Here is a 17,424-nt window from a genome sequence, read left to right on the forward strand (position 1 = left end):
TACAGTCCATCATAGTGAGGAAAGGCATGGTGGCAGGGTGGAGGCAGCTGGTCACGGGGTCTGTAGGTAGAGACCTAACCAGGAGGTAGAGAAAGATGGATAAGTGCTCAGCTGGCTCTTGTCCTTTTATTTAGTTAGGACCCCCCATCTGTGAGATATTCCCGCACACACTCATGGTATTCCTTCCCTTCCCAGTTAAACCTGTCTGGAGTGACTCTCAGATACAGGACAAGAGTATCTCCTAGGTGATTCTAAACTACTAAAGTTGGCAATAAAGATTAATAATCATGTTTGATAACAGACACCCTGACTATGATGGAATAATTTTGTCTACTAAAACTCAAAAACAAAATCAAACCACCCAAACCTTCATAATGCTTTTCACCGTGTGGCTCCATGGAATAGTCAGACATGGTCAAAGTATCAGCACTAGAGCCACTCACAGGTGGTCAGTTGTTGTCTTCCGGTTCAGTATGCAGTCACATCAGCGCTTGCCTCAACCGTCAAGAGGAATGGCTTGCCTCTGTGAACTATCAGTGGCGGTTTATCCCCTCTATTCGGAGTCAAGGCCACATAGCCAAGAGTCCTTAGAAAACTTTCCATTGGGTGTGTGTTTTCTTGGTCATTGTTTTAAGTTTTTCTGACACAGAATCTCTATGTAGCCCACACTGTCCTTGAACTTGTAGTTCCCCTGCCTCATTCTCCAAAGTTCTGAGATTTTAAGCATGCACCATCAGGGCCAATTGCTTGTTTTGTTTTCATTTTGGCAGGGTCATGCTGTGTAGCCCGACTTACTTAGGGCGGTGCTAGGGTGACATGAGCAACCTTGTCATGTTCTTATTCTCTTAGTATCTGTATTCCCCAACCTGCACCTCAAGTTCATCAATTCACCAAGATATCAGTCTTACCAAGAGTTGTAGTGGTAAATAGGTAACAAACACATTTTTTTTTCACTTAGTGTTGTATCAGATTTGTCTCCCAGGAGTGCAGGTCTCTGAGTGAGCCGACTTGTGTGGTCTGAGCTCAGCAGAGTACCTAGAACACATTTTATTTGTTTCTTTGTCATGTGGGCTCTCTTAGAACTTCTCTCATGTTCTTGATAGCTGAGCTCTGTACCTAAAGCAGTATTTATTTACATAGTATCTTGCATGTTGAGATTTTTTTTTTAATGCAGAGAAGATAGTTCTGCGTTCTATACTGTCCTCAATAGAAGTCTCTCAGGATTCTATTTTGAGTTTTCTAGTAGAGGCTGGGTCCACTTGAGTGGTTCTGCATCTCTGTTGAGTTCTACCCAAACAATTGCTGTCACCACAGTCAGTCTTGAATTTCACAGAAAATGTTTATTTGCATCTGAATAAGGACCATCTTCAGATGCTGGATCACAGGAATCCAGTATAAGTCCCTGCTGAAATACCCGAGGATGTTCAGTGTTATGCTTTGAAAATAGGAAATCCTTCCTGGAGTTATATGTTTGAACACTTGGTCCCTGTTGATGACATTGTTGAGGAAGTAGAGCCTGACTGTTGGAAATAAACCTGTCCCTACCTGTTATCTATTTTCTGCTTCCTGACTGTGGACGCAATGTGACCGGCTGCTTTGAACTCATATAGCCAAACATTCTCCACCACCGTGATGAACTGTGTTCTCTTGAACCATGAGTTGAAATAAGCCCTCCATTAGGCTACTTCTTTGTCAGATAACAAGTAGTCAGGCAGCTAAGACTTGAGATGAATGTCTTTTGTGTTTCAGATTTGGCGCAAGTATGATGCGGACAGCAGTGGCTTCATATCAGCTGCTGAGCTTTCTGTGAGTGTTGGTGGGAAGTAACACTGGGCAACGGACTGGTTTGGTCATCTTTAGAATATATACATGTATGCACACATACATATATGTACATATGTGATATATATGTGTGTAGTGTGCGCATGTATATATGTATGTATGTATTTCTGTGGACCCAAGACATGTGCCTTTGAACTTGTTTCTTAAAAAACAAATTCCTCCTTAACAGGAGAAAGTGAATCACTGAAAAGATTTAAAAAATGAGCTGACAAGGTGCCTCAGCCCATAATGACATAAGTCTAATGTCCTGAGCTCAATCCTTGGAACCACATAAATGAGGTAGAAGGAAAGAAACAACCATGAAGTTGTCCTCTGACTTCCATGTATTGTTGCACATCCTACATGTCATGTGCATGTACATGCATGCATTCACACACATATGCACATACACTTGCGCACACAGCACAGTACAATAATAAATAAATAACAAGGGTTAGGGAAGTGCTAATCATGCAGCTGTCTTTGGGAGAGAGGTGAATGAAGCTTTTAGGATATGTTTTGTGTTTGGAGTTCCACTCTGGCTTCCAAGAGCATCTTTCAGTGTCAACTCTCCACTCTAATTCTTAATGCTTATTTAACATTTTGTTTCCTCCATGAGACAAGTTACAATCCCCATCCCTATAGAAAAGACCTTGAACAAGTTTATATTTTATTTGCTCACTGTATTCAATGTCACTTTTCTCTTGGTGGCACAGAACTTTCTCCGAGATCTTTTCCTCCACCACAAAAAGGTCATTTCCGAGGCTGAGCTGGAAGAGTATACTAGCACCATGGTGAGTGAATGACTGTGGGCTCTGTTGGGAGCCTACCTGTGCCTCCTCGTTCCCCCAGGAGATGTTTGCTGATAGACAGCTGCATGGGAAGAGCCTGTCTCTGTAACAGTGGCTAAAACTGAGCTGTTGTAGCTTCTTCCTTGGAAAGAGATGCGTACATTTGAGAAAGAGGGCTGTTTAGCTGCCTTTGAAGAGACCAGGAACATCCAGGAAATACTAGGTTTTTATTAAACACCTTGCTAGCAAACTCACTGGTCATTAGAGTTACACAGAAAGAAGTAACCATGGACTTGTACCATTGGGACCCAACAGATAGATATGGTTTCTCACAACGATGGTGATTCTACTCATTGAGCTCCTGGTCCCAGAGCAGAGGAAACTCAGATGGGGGTGTGCATGCTTCCTGTGGCTAAAACTAGTGCCTAGGTAGTGCCAGGCAAAGGGAGCTGATGGCTGTGAAGCACTTTGCTTTCCATGGAGAACACGTGCCCGAGAATGGCTGGCTCATTGCAGTTCATGTCATTATCTTACACTCTTCTTATGGTATTTTTGATTTAAATCACTGTGAGATGATTTCAGTGTCGAGATCCTTGAAAATGATTAGACAGGAAAAGTTGTGTTTCGTGGGCCCCTCACCACTCTGCTCCAGTGTTCACACAGAGCTCTCTATAGCTTGTGTTGAATTGCCCCGTTTACTGTGCCAACCTCTGCCCATCTCTAGGCCTATTTTATTCTCACGATATCTGATTTCTTAATCAGTAAGCAAGTGACTTACAGGCATAGTCTTAGTTGTGCACTGTGGGACCGTCCCATTTATTTTATATTTTTAATTTAATGTGTTTTAGAATTTCATGAGTACTGTATTCACATCACTGTTTAAAAACAACAATGTCTCTGTGTTACATTTAGATACAAAGAATTCTTGAGCAGAGTTTATGAGGAGTTGGAGTGTATCTAACTGAGAACAATATGTAGGTTTTTGTTAAAATGTGGGCTATTAGGCACACACAGACTTGTGGTGTGTGTGTGTGTGTGTGTGTGTGTGTGTGTGTGTGTGTGTATGTGTGTGTGTTGGAAGTATGCATGGTGAAGGCATCAGGTCAGTCCTGGGTGTCATAAAAATTAGAGGTGTCTCACTGACCTCAGGTTTATTGGTTAGCTGGCTAAGTTGGTTGACAAGTGATCCCCAGGGATCCTCAAGATTGTTTTCCCAGTGCTGGGACTACACTCAGGCTACCATCCCTGTACTTTAAACTGTGCTCTTGGAATTAAACTCAGTTCCTATGTTTGCAGAAGCTCTTAGCCCACTGATCTATCTCCCCAGCCCTATGTACAGGATTTTAATTGGGGTGCTCAAATACTGAAACTCATTTTAAAGATTAGCTAACCAAGAAAAGCTGTTTCATAGCCAAAGGCACCATAAAGCTATACTTCCTGGATGTCAGCCCTGGAAAAATCTCACTCTGGACTCCGGCCACTCTGAGTGCTGGCTCTGGAACTAGTCTTCCCAGGGAAATATGAAAACTGTTTTGACCATGATGACTTCTAAGTAGGAAAAGATAATGTCCAAGAGAGAACCAAATCCCAGGACAGGATGTCAAGGAAGCATTTTGGCTTCTTACAATGCTATTTGTTCTAACTGAATGCAGGATGTTTTGGGGAATCCCGAGCAGACATGAGCTTAGCATTGAATGAAGAGCAGGGATCTCCCAGAGCAGGAAGCAGCTGTCTTTGTTCAAGAGCCTTAGAGACCCTTCTGACCTAAGCTCTGGTGAAGCTCTGTTGTGGAATAAACATGGAAGGGAATTCATTGGCATCTTTCCGGGGGTCAGACTAGAAGGCCTTGAGCATATTTTAAACATCAGTTGAACAGAATGTCAGCCTGTCTGTTATCTCAATTGAATTAATTTGTAAAACATGAACTACACGAGGAATATATTTACATTTAAATCTCTAGTAGCTTTCCAGAATTTCTTCCAGCTTGAAGCTGAGCAGAAGGTTCTTCCCACCTCCAGCTACCAGTTCTGATCTCCATGTTCTGCTTCCTAATATAATGCAGCGATTTTTTCCTAATTTTCTTCCTCTGGTTCTTGTGCATCCTTCAAGGTTCAGATAGATGCTATCTTTCCCTAGGAAATACTCACAACCTCCTTTCGTAACGAGAACCAATCTCTGGCCTGTTGTGCATGCCAGCACTTTAACACCATACTCATTTACTTATGTCATCTCACAGATATTGTTAAGTGCTTACTGTGCTCCAGGCATGAGTCTAATCACTGGGGATTCAGCAGTGCATACAATAAGTAATAACTTATTTCGCATGACAGAAAATGAGAGGAAATGTAGAGATGGATATGCTAGCATGATAGAGAATTGAGGGTGTCCTAGTCTCATTTATGTTGCAGTGATAAAATATTTTAACAAAAAGAAAATTAGTGGAGAAAGGGACTTATCTCAGCTTATAATACATCATTGTGGGACAATCAAGACAGGAACTCTAAAATGCTGGTCACATCGTATCACATCCACTATCAAGGGCAGAGAGAAATGACTATGCTTCTAAGCTCACTTGCTTGTTTTTGCTTAGCTTGCTTTTTCAACTCTCATATAGGCTATGGACTCCTGCCTAAGGAATGGTACCACCCATGGTGGTCTGTGTCTTTCCACATCAATTAACTTAATACCTCATGGACATATCCCAGGCCAGCCCAAATATAGATAATTCCTCACTGTGACTCTCCCCAGTCAATTTGAGGTTGCATCAAGTTGACAATTAAACCTACATATCATATCCTTATGGCCTACTTCTTATCTCCAAGTCCCTGCCCTTACAGGAGTCTGGCACTCCTCAGGCTACTTACTATAAACTGAACTGAATTTTCAGTTGTCACCTAAGAACCAGCTATGACTGAACCAAGATAGAGTAAGCAATGATTCTCTTGGGGATCCTCCTATATCCCTTGCTTGTGCTCCTCATGACCCTGCATAATTCACATGGGAGATGCTTTATTAAGCATGGTCCTATGCTTTTCCTTTCCCTTAAACTTAATGTTCCAGGGCCAGTAGACATGGAATCTGGCAGAGCCAAAACTCACTATTTATGGCTTTTTCTGCGGTTCTTTTTTTTTTCCTGTTTCTTTCTGCAGGCACTCAGCGCTATGAGTTTTCCTCTTAGCACAGCTTTCATTGTGTCCCATAAGTTTGGGTATGTTGTATCTTCATTTTCATTAAATTCTAAAAAGTTTTTAATTTCTTTCTTTATTTCTTCCTTGACCAGGTTATCATTGAGTAGAGCATTGTTCAATTTCCACGTATATGTGGGCATTCTTCCCTTATTGTTATTGAAGACCAGTTTTAGGCCGTGGTGGTCCGATAGCACGCATGGGATTATTTCTATCTTTCTGTACCTGTTGAGGCCCGTTTTTTGACCAATTATATGGTCAATTTTGGAGAAAGTACCATGAGGAGCTGAGAAGAAGGTATATCCTTTTGCTTTAGGATAGAATGTTCTATAAATATCCGTTAAGTCCATTTGGCTCATGACTTCTCTTAGTCTGTCGACATCACTGTTTAATTTCTGTTTCCATGATCTGTCCATTGATGAGAGTGGGGTGTTGAAATCTCCCACTATTATTATGTGAGGCGCAATGTGTGTTTTGAGCTTTAGTAAGGTTTCTTTTACGTATGTAGGTGCCCTTGTATTTGGAGCATAGATATTTAGGATTGAGAGTTCATCTTGGTGGATTTTTCCTTTGATGAATATGAAGTGTCCTTCCTTATCTTTTTTGATGACTTTTAGTTGGAAATTGATTTTATTTGATATTAGAATGGCTACTCCAGCTTGCTTCTTCTGACCATTTGCTTGGAAAGTTGTTTTCCAGCCTTTCACTCTGAGGTAGTGTCTGTCTTTGTCTCTGAGGTGTGTTTCCTGTAGGCAGCAGAATGCAGGGTCCTCGTTGCGTATCCAGTTTGTTAATCTATGTCTTTTTATTGGGGGAGTTGAGGCCATTGATATTGAGAGATATTAAGGAATAGTGATTATTGCTTCCCTTTATATTCATATTTGGATGTGAGGTTATGTTTGTGTGCTTTCATTCTCTTTGTTTTGTTGCCAAGACGATTAGTTTCTTTCTTCTTCTAGGGTATAGCTTGCCTCCTTATGTTGGGCTTTACCATTTATTATCCTTTGTAGTGTTGGATTTGTAGAAAGATATTGTGTAAATTTGGTTTTGTCATGGAATATCTTGGTTTCTCCATCAATGTTAATTGAGAGTTTTGCTGGATACAGTAACCTGGGCTGGCATTTGTGTTCTCTTAGGGTCTGTATGACATCAGTCCAGGATCTTCTGGCCTTCATAGTTTCTGGCGAGAAGTCTGGTGTGATTCTGATAGGTCTCCCTTTATATGTTACTTGACCTTTTTCCCTTACTGCTTTTAATATTCTTTCTTTATTTTGTGCGTTTGGTGTTTTGACAATTATGTGACGGGAGGTGTTTCTTTTCTGGTCCAATCTATTTGGAGTTCTGTAGGCTTCTTGTATGTCTATGGGTATCTCTTTTTTTAGGTTAGGGAAGTTTTCTTCTATGATTTTGTTGAAGATATTTACTGGTCCTTTGAGCTGGGAGTCTTCACTCTCTTCTATACCTATTATCCTTAGGTTTGATCTTCTCATTGAGTCCTGGATTTCCTGTATGTTTTGGACCAGTAGCTTTTTCTGCTTTACATTATCTTTGACAGTTGAGTCAATGATTTCTATGGAATCTTCTGCTCCTGAGATTCTCTCTTCCATCTCTTGTATTCTGTTGGTGAAGCTTGTATCTACAGCTCCTTGTCTCTTCTTTAGGTTTTCTATATCCAGGGTTGTTTCCATGTGTTCTTTCTTGATTGCTTCTATTTCCATTTTTAATTCCTTCAACTGTTTGATTGTGTTTTCCTGGAATTCTTTCAGGGATTTTTGTGTCTCCTGTCTATGGGCTTCTACTTGTTTATTTATGTTTTCCTGGAATTCTTTCAGGGATTTTTTTGTCTCCTGTCTATGGGCTTCTACTTGTTTATTTATGTTTTCCTGGAATTCTTTCAGGGATTTTTGCGATTCTTTCAGGCGTTTTTGCGATTCCTCTCTGTAGGCTTCTACTTGTTCTCTAAGGGAGTTCTTCATGTCTTTCTTGAAGTCCTCCAGCATCATGATCAAAAATGATTTTGAAACTAGATCTTGCTTTTCTGGTGTGTTTGGATATTCCATGTTTGTTTTGATGGGAGAATTGGGCTCCGATGGTGCCATGTAGTCTTGGTTTCTGTTGCTTGGGTTCCTGCGCTTGCCTCTCGCCATCAGATTATCTCTAGTGTTACTTTGTTCTGCTATTTCTGACAGTGGCTAGACTGTCCTATAAGCCTGTGTGTCAGGAGTGCTGTAGACCTGTTTTCCTCTCTTTCAGTCAGTTATGGGGACAGAGTGTTCTGCTTTCGGGCGTGTAGTTTTTCCTCTCTACAGGTCTTCAGCTGTTCCTGTGGGCCTGTGTTTTGAGTTCACCAGGCAGCTTTCTTGCAGCAGAAAATTTGGTCTTACCTGTGGTCCTGAGGCTCAAGTTCGCTTGTGGGGTGCTGCCCACGGGCTCTCTGCAGCGGCAGCAACCAGGAAGACCTGTGCCGCCCCTTCCGGGAGCTTCAGTGCACCAGGGTTCCAGATGGTCTTTGGCTTTTTCCTCTGGCGTCAGAGATGTGTGTGCAGGGAGCAGTCTCTTCTGGTTTCCCAGGCTTGTCTGCCTCTCTGAAGGTTTAGCTCTCCCTCCCACGGGATTTGGGTGCAGAGAACTGTTTATCCGGTCTGTTTCTTTCAGGTTCCGGCGGTGTCTCAGGCAGGGGTCCTGCCGCTCCTGGGCCCTCCCCCACGGGAGCCCAGAGGCCTTATACAGTTTCCTCTTGGGCCAGGGATGTGGCAGGGGTGAGCAGTGTTGGTGGTCTCTTCTGCTCTGCAGCCTCAGGAGTGCCCACCTGACCAGGCGGTTGGGTCTCTCTCTCACCGGGTCTGGGAGCAGAGAGCTGCTGCGGGCCGGGATCCTCGGGTGTGGGACTTCCGGTAAACACAGAACGTGCCTGGTCCTAGAGAAATTCTGCTTCCGTGTGTCCCAAGCTCACCAGGCAGCTTTCTTGCAGCAGAAAATTTGGTCTTACCTGTGGTCCCGAGGCTCAGGTTCGCTCGTGGGGTGCTGCCCAGGGGCTCTCTGCAGCGGCAGCAACCAGGAAGTGCGGTTCTTTACTTCAGAAAAATTCTCAAGCAACCTGAGCACTGGTTATGAATCATGATGACTCCCTAGGGCAGGGCTGACTAGAAAGAGAGGGCTAAGAACATGTCCTGGTGGACCAGGATTCATATCATACTGTTTGTTTCCTTAAATTAAGTCTGTGGTCTTCCCTTTGGACTATGTGCGTGTAATGCCCATAGTCAAATTGCAATGGACAGGGAGCAATATTGACAGAGATATAATACTATGGGAGGCATATGGGATGTTAAGGGGAAAGAGAAAGGGAGGTATAGTATTGATATAGGAACTATATAGGACATATGGAATCCACCCACAACAGAAGGTCCTGTGACATCATTCTTAACTTACTTTGTCCCCTATGCCCACCTTCCAACAAATGAATTACTTAGTTTCTTCACGGGAGTCATGCTTGCCTTCAGATAATCCTTGTTTGTACCAGCCCCCAAGCATTAAAGGGCCCTCGAGGTCACACTCATCTGAGCATTCTGGTCTCTTCCAATATTTATCATTCTGTTGAATGGCAAGAACCTTAGGAATGGCAAAAAGTGTTTCAGGGCCATGGTGTTAAAGTCCCCTTTTCCTCGGTGATTATACAGACCTCAAAATGTCTCAGAAGAGCCCCTTTCCCCTGAGGGATATCACTCTGAGGAATGTTTCCCCTGTGGTTAAATTTGACCTGGTAAATCAGTTCACAAAAACATGTGAGTTCTGTCCCTGACAAATGTTTGGGGAGAAGTTGAGAAGAAAGATATAGTAGTCCCTGCCTCAGCCTTCGAACCTTCTTCAGGAGAAATCTGGAGAGGCAGAAGAAAGGACCACAAGCTCTCTGGTTATTTCTGTCACCCCCACTGTGACTGTCACCAGCACAAAGCATCAACCAGTAAGAGGAGTTGAGTCTAAACTTTCTGCCCATTCTTCATTGCTAATGTTACCTAGTCCTGAGTTTAGGAAGCTGTCTACCTACTGAGGGCTGAGAGAGTCCCGTGAGTGAATCACATTTCTGCTGCTTTAATGACTTCTTATTGAGCAATGAACACAATCATTGCAAAGCTGCACTGAAGATTTTCTTTGGAGGTTTAGCATGAAATGTTTTACTTAAGAGCTGTAACCTACCAGATGAATTCAAATTGACCCTAATGAGGATAGCTGCATTTGACAGCTGTGTGAAGCATCGCTAACACATGAGCCGAGGGTGAACAGCCAGTCAGAAAAGATAGGCTCAGACATGCACAGCACATCCTGTCCCAATCCTAATTAGTGTTCTGAAGGAGGAAGGGAGGAAAGGATGCTACCAGCTCCAGGCAGGAGGAGAGACTGTGTAACGAGATAGGATATCATTAGGTGGTACTTTATTTCGCTAAGTGCAAGCTAATGACTCTGAGAGTTACTATTACAAAACAACAAATGAAGTTCTGACACTTTGACAGAGAAACTTCTATTTGACTAAGCTGGTCTTATGACTGGTATGAAGTCGGTCCAGTCCGAGGCCTGTCTGGATTCATTTGTGGGATATTTTCTCTTTCTATGTCTACTTTCTACATGCTGATGATGTCAGCCAGTATTAAAAGAAAGCCTTAGTTTATGTCTCTGACTCAATCTTTCTTTTGAGCTTCTCGAATGAGGATGCGTCTCTCCTTTCATACCCAACATCTCAAACATAGCTGGTCCAAAGCTGACATTCTGACTTTGTCTCACATAGTCGGCTGTAAGGGTGGCTTCCTTCATTTTGATTGATGTGTCAAAGCAATCAGTCTTGATGCCTTCTCTGACACTCTAATTAGCCAATCCTATTGACTGCCACATGTCACTAAATATTAGAAGCACAGTAATATGTAAAGAAAAGAGGTTTATGTAGCTGTCAGTTAGGGAGGCTTCTGGTGAGGAAGTCACAGTAGGTGCATCCTGATGGCAGAAGTGTATGTGAGCCATAGCAGAGTGAAACCAGAAGCTGACAGACATTTCAAGGCCGTGCTTAGTCAGCTCATAACAAGTGATTCTTCTTGGAATCAAGTCACACTAGACCTACACCTCTAAATGAGCTGACCACCTCCCCCTGGGTCCCACCTCTTAAACTTTCCACCACTCAATACTAGCTATCGGGAGATGAAGTTAAATTTTCCTACCTCATCATTGCCTCCTAGAGACTAAGCTTCCAGCATGTATTCTTTTAGGGGTGACTCACAACATAGCAGCTATATTAAAATTACATCATGAATCTGGCCATTCCCACCAGGTTCTAAGCCACAAGGATGGGTAACTGGAGAGGTTTCATTACCTCCACTCTTACCTTCTATGCTCTCTGTTGAACACAGCAGTCTGTGATCCTGTTACATTGTAGCCAGATCACAGCTGAGATTAAACCCTTCAAAGACTACTGTCTTTCAGAGAAAATGACAAAGTGTTACTACCTGCTTACTTACCAAGCTGCCATTTGTCTCAATTTATCTCCTTTTATACACTTCTATCACGTGATAGACTTTTCCTGAGGAGAGAAAACACATCTCTCTACTCATTCCAAAAATGAAAGCTACAGCAGGCCAAAGTGAACTAATGAGTTTTAATGTGAACAGAGTATAGGTGAGGGGCTGCTGTAAAGGTAGAGGGATGACTCAAAGACAGTTACATCACTGAGAAGCCCACTCCAACATTGGCTGTGACTCACAAAAGTCACCTTCCTCGAGTTCTTTAAGACTGTTTCCCCTGTAGCTTCATTGGTCTCTGCTTCTTCCAGGCAGCTTGGCTGCTCTAAGAGTCTCTAACTGGCTCTGCTGGTCTCAGAGTGCTTCTCAGCACTCCTACTGCTTATATAAACTTGATGGGTCTAGAAAATCTAGTCAATTTCAGGGACTTTCTGAAACTATTGAGTTGTTACTTCCTGAGTTTTAAGGGGCTTCCTGCAAAATGGAATGTTTTACCTTCTTTTAGAACATCCTGAGTCTTAAGGAGCTCCCTTCCAGGATGGAAGGTTTAATCTCAGAGGATGTTGCTATGTAACATAACTCAGGTCTTTCCATACTTCTGCCAAGTCCACTTTCCAGTAGGTTCACCAGCTAAGTATTGTGTCATGGCTTGCATGCCTTCTATGTGCACAGTACCCTTAATCCAGAAATGCATATGACTTTCACTGCATCTCAAACTTTGTTCAAAAGCTGCCTCCTCCCTAAGGGTGACCGTTATTGTGAAATGGTTCATCACTGTCAACTTACAATCACCTAGAAGTCAAGTCTCTGAGAGCGTCTGTGTGTTTTAAATCTCTTGTGTATGTGGTATGTTTGTGTATGTGCTTGTGTGTGCATGTGCAAGCTTGCTGGTATGTAACTGCATGGCCTCCCATGCTATGGTACACATATGGAGGTAATAGGATAGCTTCCAGTGTCAGGCCCTCACCTTCCACCCTGTGGGAGACAAGGCCTCTTTGTTGTCCATACATGCTATACATGCCCGGCTAGCTGGCAGTCCAGTTCTTAAGGTTATCTCCCATGTCTGCTGCTTCCCATGCCTGGATGGGCACCAGGGTTACAGATGTAACCCCCAGCCTCGCTTTGATATGGGTGCTGGGGGGGAGGCGCAAATTCAGGTCTTGGTACTTATATTGACCGACACCTTGCCACTTGAGCTCTCCAACTCTGACTTGAAGTAAACTTCGAAGCCAGTGTTCACATAAGGCAGAGGTCTAACTGACCAGACTCTCCAGTTCTCCCTCAAGCACCTCCCAGTCTAGAAAGTTTCCCTTTTGAATTTGCTCAGCAAGAGTCAGTCCCATATCTTTCTAGATGAGGTTACTACTTGCTTAGGTCTCAATTTAATCTTGTTTTCCATTACAACAGAACCCCCTGCAATGATGACATCATAAAGGATGAGGTACAGGCTACCCTCAAAACCTGTGTCATTATCTGACTAGATATAGTAGTTACATTTAAAGAATATGATAGAACATTTGAGCAGTCCCAAGAATCAATTGTACCATCTGCCACTTCTCTGGTTTTGCTTTTTAAAACTGGGTCTATGTATACCAGGTTGGCCTTGAACTTGGACCAATCCTCCTGCCTCAGCCTCCAAGTGCTGGGATTCTAGGCATACTATAACAGGTTCATCTCTGTTTTAGTAAGTTCTATAATGGGCAATTTTTGATGACAAACTTTGGAGAGAATAGGCTTTCAAACTAATTTCAAATTCCAAAAAAGACCAAACTGAATTTGGAGAAGGAGAAAGAATGTAAAACAAAACAAATGTATTTTTACATGTGCTCGTACCTCTTTTGCCTGTGCAGTCTCCTCACCTGATGTGTCCACAGATACTCTTGAGCTCTGGAGTGTGAAGTCACATTCCAGCTCAGACATAAAAAGGAGTGTGTCCTCTCTGTATTACCTAACTGTAGGTCTTCTGCTCTGAGCTTAGAACACAGAGTTTTCCCATCTCATCTAAAGTCATGTATAGGCTAATAGTGCATATAGGTTCTTTGGACAATGCTAGGTGTCTCTTGCCCTCTGCTCTGCTCAGTGAGACATCATCTATAAGAGTCCTGCACCCAAGGCTTGGTTGCTGAGATGCCAGAGATGAATATAAGATATTTAAAAGTGAAACACTGGATTTTAAGCTGTCACATTGTGCAGAATCTTCTTTTACCTACTAGAAATGAAGGTGTTATTTCTGTCTTCCACCAAAACTACACCTTTTCTTCCAAGCACATGGTGGGACTGACCATGCTACTCCTTTGGAGATAGATGTGGTCAGTAGCTTGCTTTGGAATGATGAAATTTTAACCTGTAAGTGAGCTTCCACCTTTCTTTCTGCCATGACACCCAGGCACCAGGGATGTTGCCCTGAATTAGCTGCTGTGAGGGTGGAGCCTCCAGCTAGCCTTGGATCTTCTACAACAGGAACAAGACTTGTACCTGTATTGACAACACAGAGGAGTGATCACTGTGACCTACCCCAGCCAGAAGCTGAGCTGCCAGGCCCTTGGTAGCAAGCACTCATTTCGCCTAACGTAGATGGGTCCCTCAACTCAGATGGTTTAGACAGAGATGTTTTAAGGGCTTTCAAGATCATAAGTGGTGGTAGTGCTCACCGTTAATCTCAGCTCTTGGAAAGCAAAGACAGGTGGATCTCTGTGAGTTTGAGGCCAGTCTGACCTACAGAGTGAGTTTCAGGACAGCCAAAGTGACACAGAAGAACCTGGTCTTGAAAAACAAAGAAATAAAAAATAAAAAATAAAAAAGAACTTCTGTTCCAAGCATTTGTCACATCCATGTTCCTTTCTGCCTTTTAGATGAAGATCTTTGACAGAAATAAAGATGGTCGTTTGGATCTTAATGACTTGGCAAGGTGAGTGGTGCAGAAAAGTGTCGAACTCCGAAGTTCCTGTTCCTGGGTCTGATGGTAGGATACACACATCCTTGAAATTTGAGAGCCACTCTTCCCTGGAGTCTAAGAAACCAGGTTCATCTTACTAAACCAACTGTGGTGCTTTTGAACCACTCTGGGTAACAGATTCCTTTGTGAAGATACCCAAATCTCCATCCTGCTTAAATACACCATGCATATGTTATTATATTATATTATATTATATTATATTATATTATATTATATTATATATACTAAGAATTCATGGATGGGTCATTGGTCGATTTTGCCCTCAGAGGACAGGAACTCAGTCCCACATTGGGATACCCTTCCAAATCCAAAATGTAGCAAAACAAAAGCAATAATGATGACAATGATAATAAAATAATAATAAATGAAAGAGAGAAAGAAACTTGAAGCTATTCATTGACTTTGGGAATGTTAAATTGTTAATTCGGAACAGTAAAAACTGATTAAACTTTAGTAGAGCTATCTCTCTGCTGGCCTTTGAGGGTTGACTACCCTGAGTTCTACCTGAAGGCTGAGGGGAAGGGGGAGGACGAGAACGGGAGCAACATAGCCCATGAGTGTGAGGTGACTTGGCACTGATGGTTTGCTATGTGTGTTGTCATGCAGCTTTCTACTACTGTAATGAAATGTCAGAGGTAGGCTAACTTATAAAGAGAAAACATTTAATTATTTCACCGTTTCAGAGGCTGGCTATCAAAAAAGCATAACACAACTTCTAGGAAAAATTTCTTGGCTGTGTCATACCATGGTGGGGACATTTAGGTATTGTGTATCTCTGTGTGGTCCTCCATCCGTTTCTTGTTCTTGATGATGAATCCACAGCCTTTGAGTATGCTGGGCTCAGCCCCTGGTCTTGAAGGTTGTCTGTGAATAGAAACAATAGGAAGACTCTTGTCAGTCCTGGCCATAATACTTAGTCTGGTACACTAGATGGATTTCCATGCCTCCTAGGACCAGTTGTATTCCTAATGGACTCTCCACAGGACTGCCATCTGAATTTTGGTCACTTTGATGAAAAAGGGACACCGAGAGACCAGTCAAAGAAGAATAAGTGTTTCTCTCCATAGACCCAGCAACGGACCTCAACCCCATCCTTGTTTCTGCTCCCTCCACCTCACATGCTTTTCTTGAGCATTTGAGGCAACTCTACCCCAAGCAAAGTCAGAAAGATTTGAGAATCACTCCTAAGAAGAAAAGTCAGTGTCTGGAAGAGTCTTTGAAATCAGGGCAGTATAGGTGACAAGAGCTTTCAGTCTCATCGTTCCCTCCATTGAAGTCTGCCTAGTCTCTGCTTTCCATACAAATAGAAACAGAAAACGTAGCTCAGCACTACATTGGTGCCTGGCATGTATAAGACTGTTAAGTTCAACTACACATATACACACTCACATGTGCACACACATACACATACAGATAGAGGTAAAGAGAAATATGAATATAAGTAGAATCATGCATGTGTTTTTCAGGTCTAGCTATGTTACTTGCAATAATGTGTGTCTATTGTGACTGACCATTGACCCAAGAATTTCTTGTTGTAGCTGGATAGTCTGCTGTATGTCTGTCATATTCTGCCCCTCTATCAGCTGACACACACTTTGTTCACATACTATGAACAGTACTGCTGTGTGAGTATGATGAGCCTTTCTTCTTGGTTATATTCTTAGAAGTAGACTTTTGGTTCATATGGTAATTCTATATTTAATTTTCCATGACAGTGCCAAGTAGAAACACCAGTCTGTGTGGCCTTGATGGCTGGAGATTTGTACTAACTTTTAAAGTGTAGAGTCCTCCATTTTTGTTCTTCTTAAAAGTCGTTCTGGTTCTTCTGGTCCTGTTTGCATATCTTGATGTAATTTTAGGTTCAGATAGTCAGTTTCTGCATAATGGCAACTCAGATTTCCATGGATTTTGCTCTGAATTTGCTGTTCAAATTGGGAAATATTGTCATCCTAACAACATTGTCTTCAACTTTACAAATGACAGTTATCTTTCCATCTTTCCAGGTCTTCAGTTTCTCTAGAAGATATTTTGGAGTTTTCAGTCTATAAGTTGAGCCTATTCTGTTCAATTTATTCTCAATTATTTGATCTTTTTTGATGATGTCATATATGGAATGGTACATTAAATCATGTCTTAGTTTTTTGTTTTTCTGTTGCTGTGCTAGAACACCAAGACCAAAAGCAATGTAAGCAGCTGTTTTGGTTTACAGTTGCAGAACGATAGATCTAAGATGACTGGGAAAGCATGGTAGCAGGAACAGAAAGCTGCTTGGTCACACTCTCATTCACACACAGGAAGCAGTGAGAGAGAACAGGAAATGTGGTGAGGCTACAAGATCCTCAAAACACTCCTTCAGTGATGTACTACCTCTGTCAAGGCTACACGTCTTTAAGGTTCCGAAACAGACCCCAAACAGCATGCCTAACAGGAGACCAAGTGTTCAAACACATGAGTCCACAGAGGGACATTTCTTTTCAAATCATCATAGTTCTGTTTTATTTTCCTTTTCTCCCCTCCCTCCCTCTCTTCCTCTCTCCCTCCCTCCTTTCTTCCCTTCCTGCTTTTCTTTTCTCCCTCCTCATTCATTTCTCCCTCCTGTTCTTTCATTTCTTTCTGATTTGATACAGAGTCTCCTTAGTCAGGCAGGCCAGCCTTATACTCACACTACTCCCACCTCAGCCTGTAGACTGCTGTAACAACAGGCATGTGTGTGTTTGCCTTGCTCATTTCTAGTGTACAGAAGTATAATCGAGTGTTCTGTGCAGAGTGCCTCTCATAACTGTGCTGCTCTTGTATATCAGCTTGAATAGGTTTGGGTTTGGGTTTTTGGATTTTATTGATGATTAGGCCTCTTGCAAATAGCAATAGCTTGTTTTATCCTTTAAGTTTCGCTAATTTTTGCTTCTAATGGAGTTGTCAACAGCCACACACTTACTGCAGTTACTGATGATGTCAGCATTTATGATGATGTTAGGATTTATGTTTGCTCTTTTTCTGAGTTTGATCTGTGTTATTGTTGTTCCTTTCTATGTTAAGTAGATAAGTTTTAATGATCTTTTCATTCTCTTGTTTATTTCACTATTTACATATTTTGTGTTATTTTCTTAGTGTTTCTCTGGGGGCTTACCATTAACAAGTTGGATTAATAGCAGTTTATCAATATTATAGTA

The 17,424-nt window shown here is 42.2% G+C and overlaps 1 protein-coding gene and 1 pseudogene across 1 annotated transcript in view; one reads left to right on the plus strand and one right to left on the minus strand.

Moving 5' to 3' along the window:
- The window catches only part of Scgn (secretagogin, EF-hand calcium binding protein), a 41,968-nt gene that overhangs the window by 13,874 nt on the left and 10,670 nt on the right, over positions 1-17,424 (plus strand). Inside the window, exons 5-7 of the mRNA NM_201561.2 lie at positions 1,750-1,806; positions 2,538-2,615; positions 14,151-14,206. Coding sequence (NP_963855.2) covers positions 1,750-1,806; positions 2,538-2,615; positions 14,151-14,206 — 191 coding nt within the window. The remainder of the gene's footprint in view (positions 1-1,749; positions 1,807-2,537; positions 2,616-14,150; positions 14,207-17,424) is intronic.
- The window catches only part of LOC100909739 (uncharacterized), a 35,878-nt pseudogene continuing 33,349 nt past the window's right edge, over positions 14,896-17,424 (minus strand).

The sequence above is a fragment of the Rattus norvegicus genome, chromosome 17 (assembly GCF_036323735.1).
Source record: "Rattus norvegicus strain BN/NHsdMcwi chromosome 17, GRCr8, whole genome shotgun sequence".
Lineage (NCBI taxonomy): Eukaryota > Metazoa > Chordata > Mammalia > Rodentia > Muridae > Rattus > Rattus norvegicus.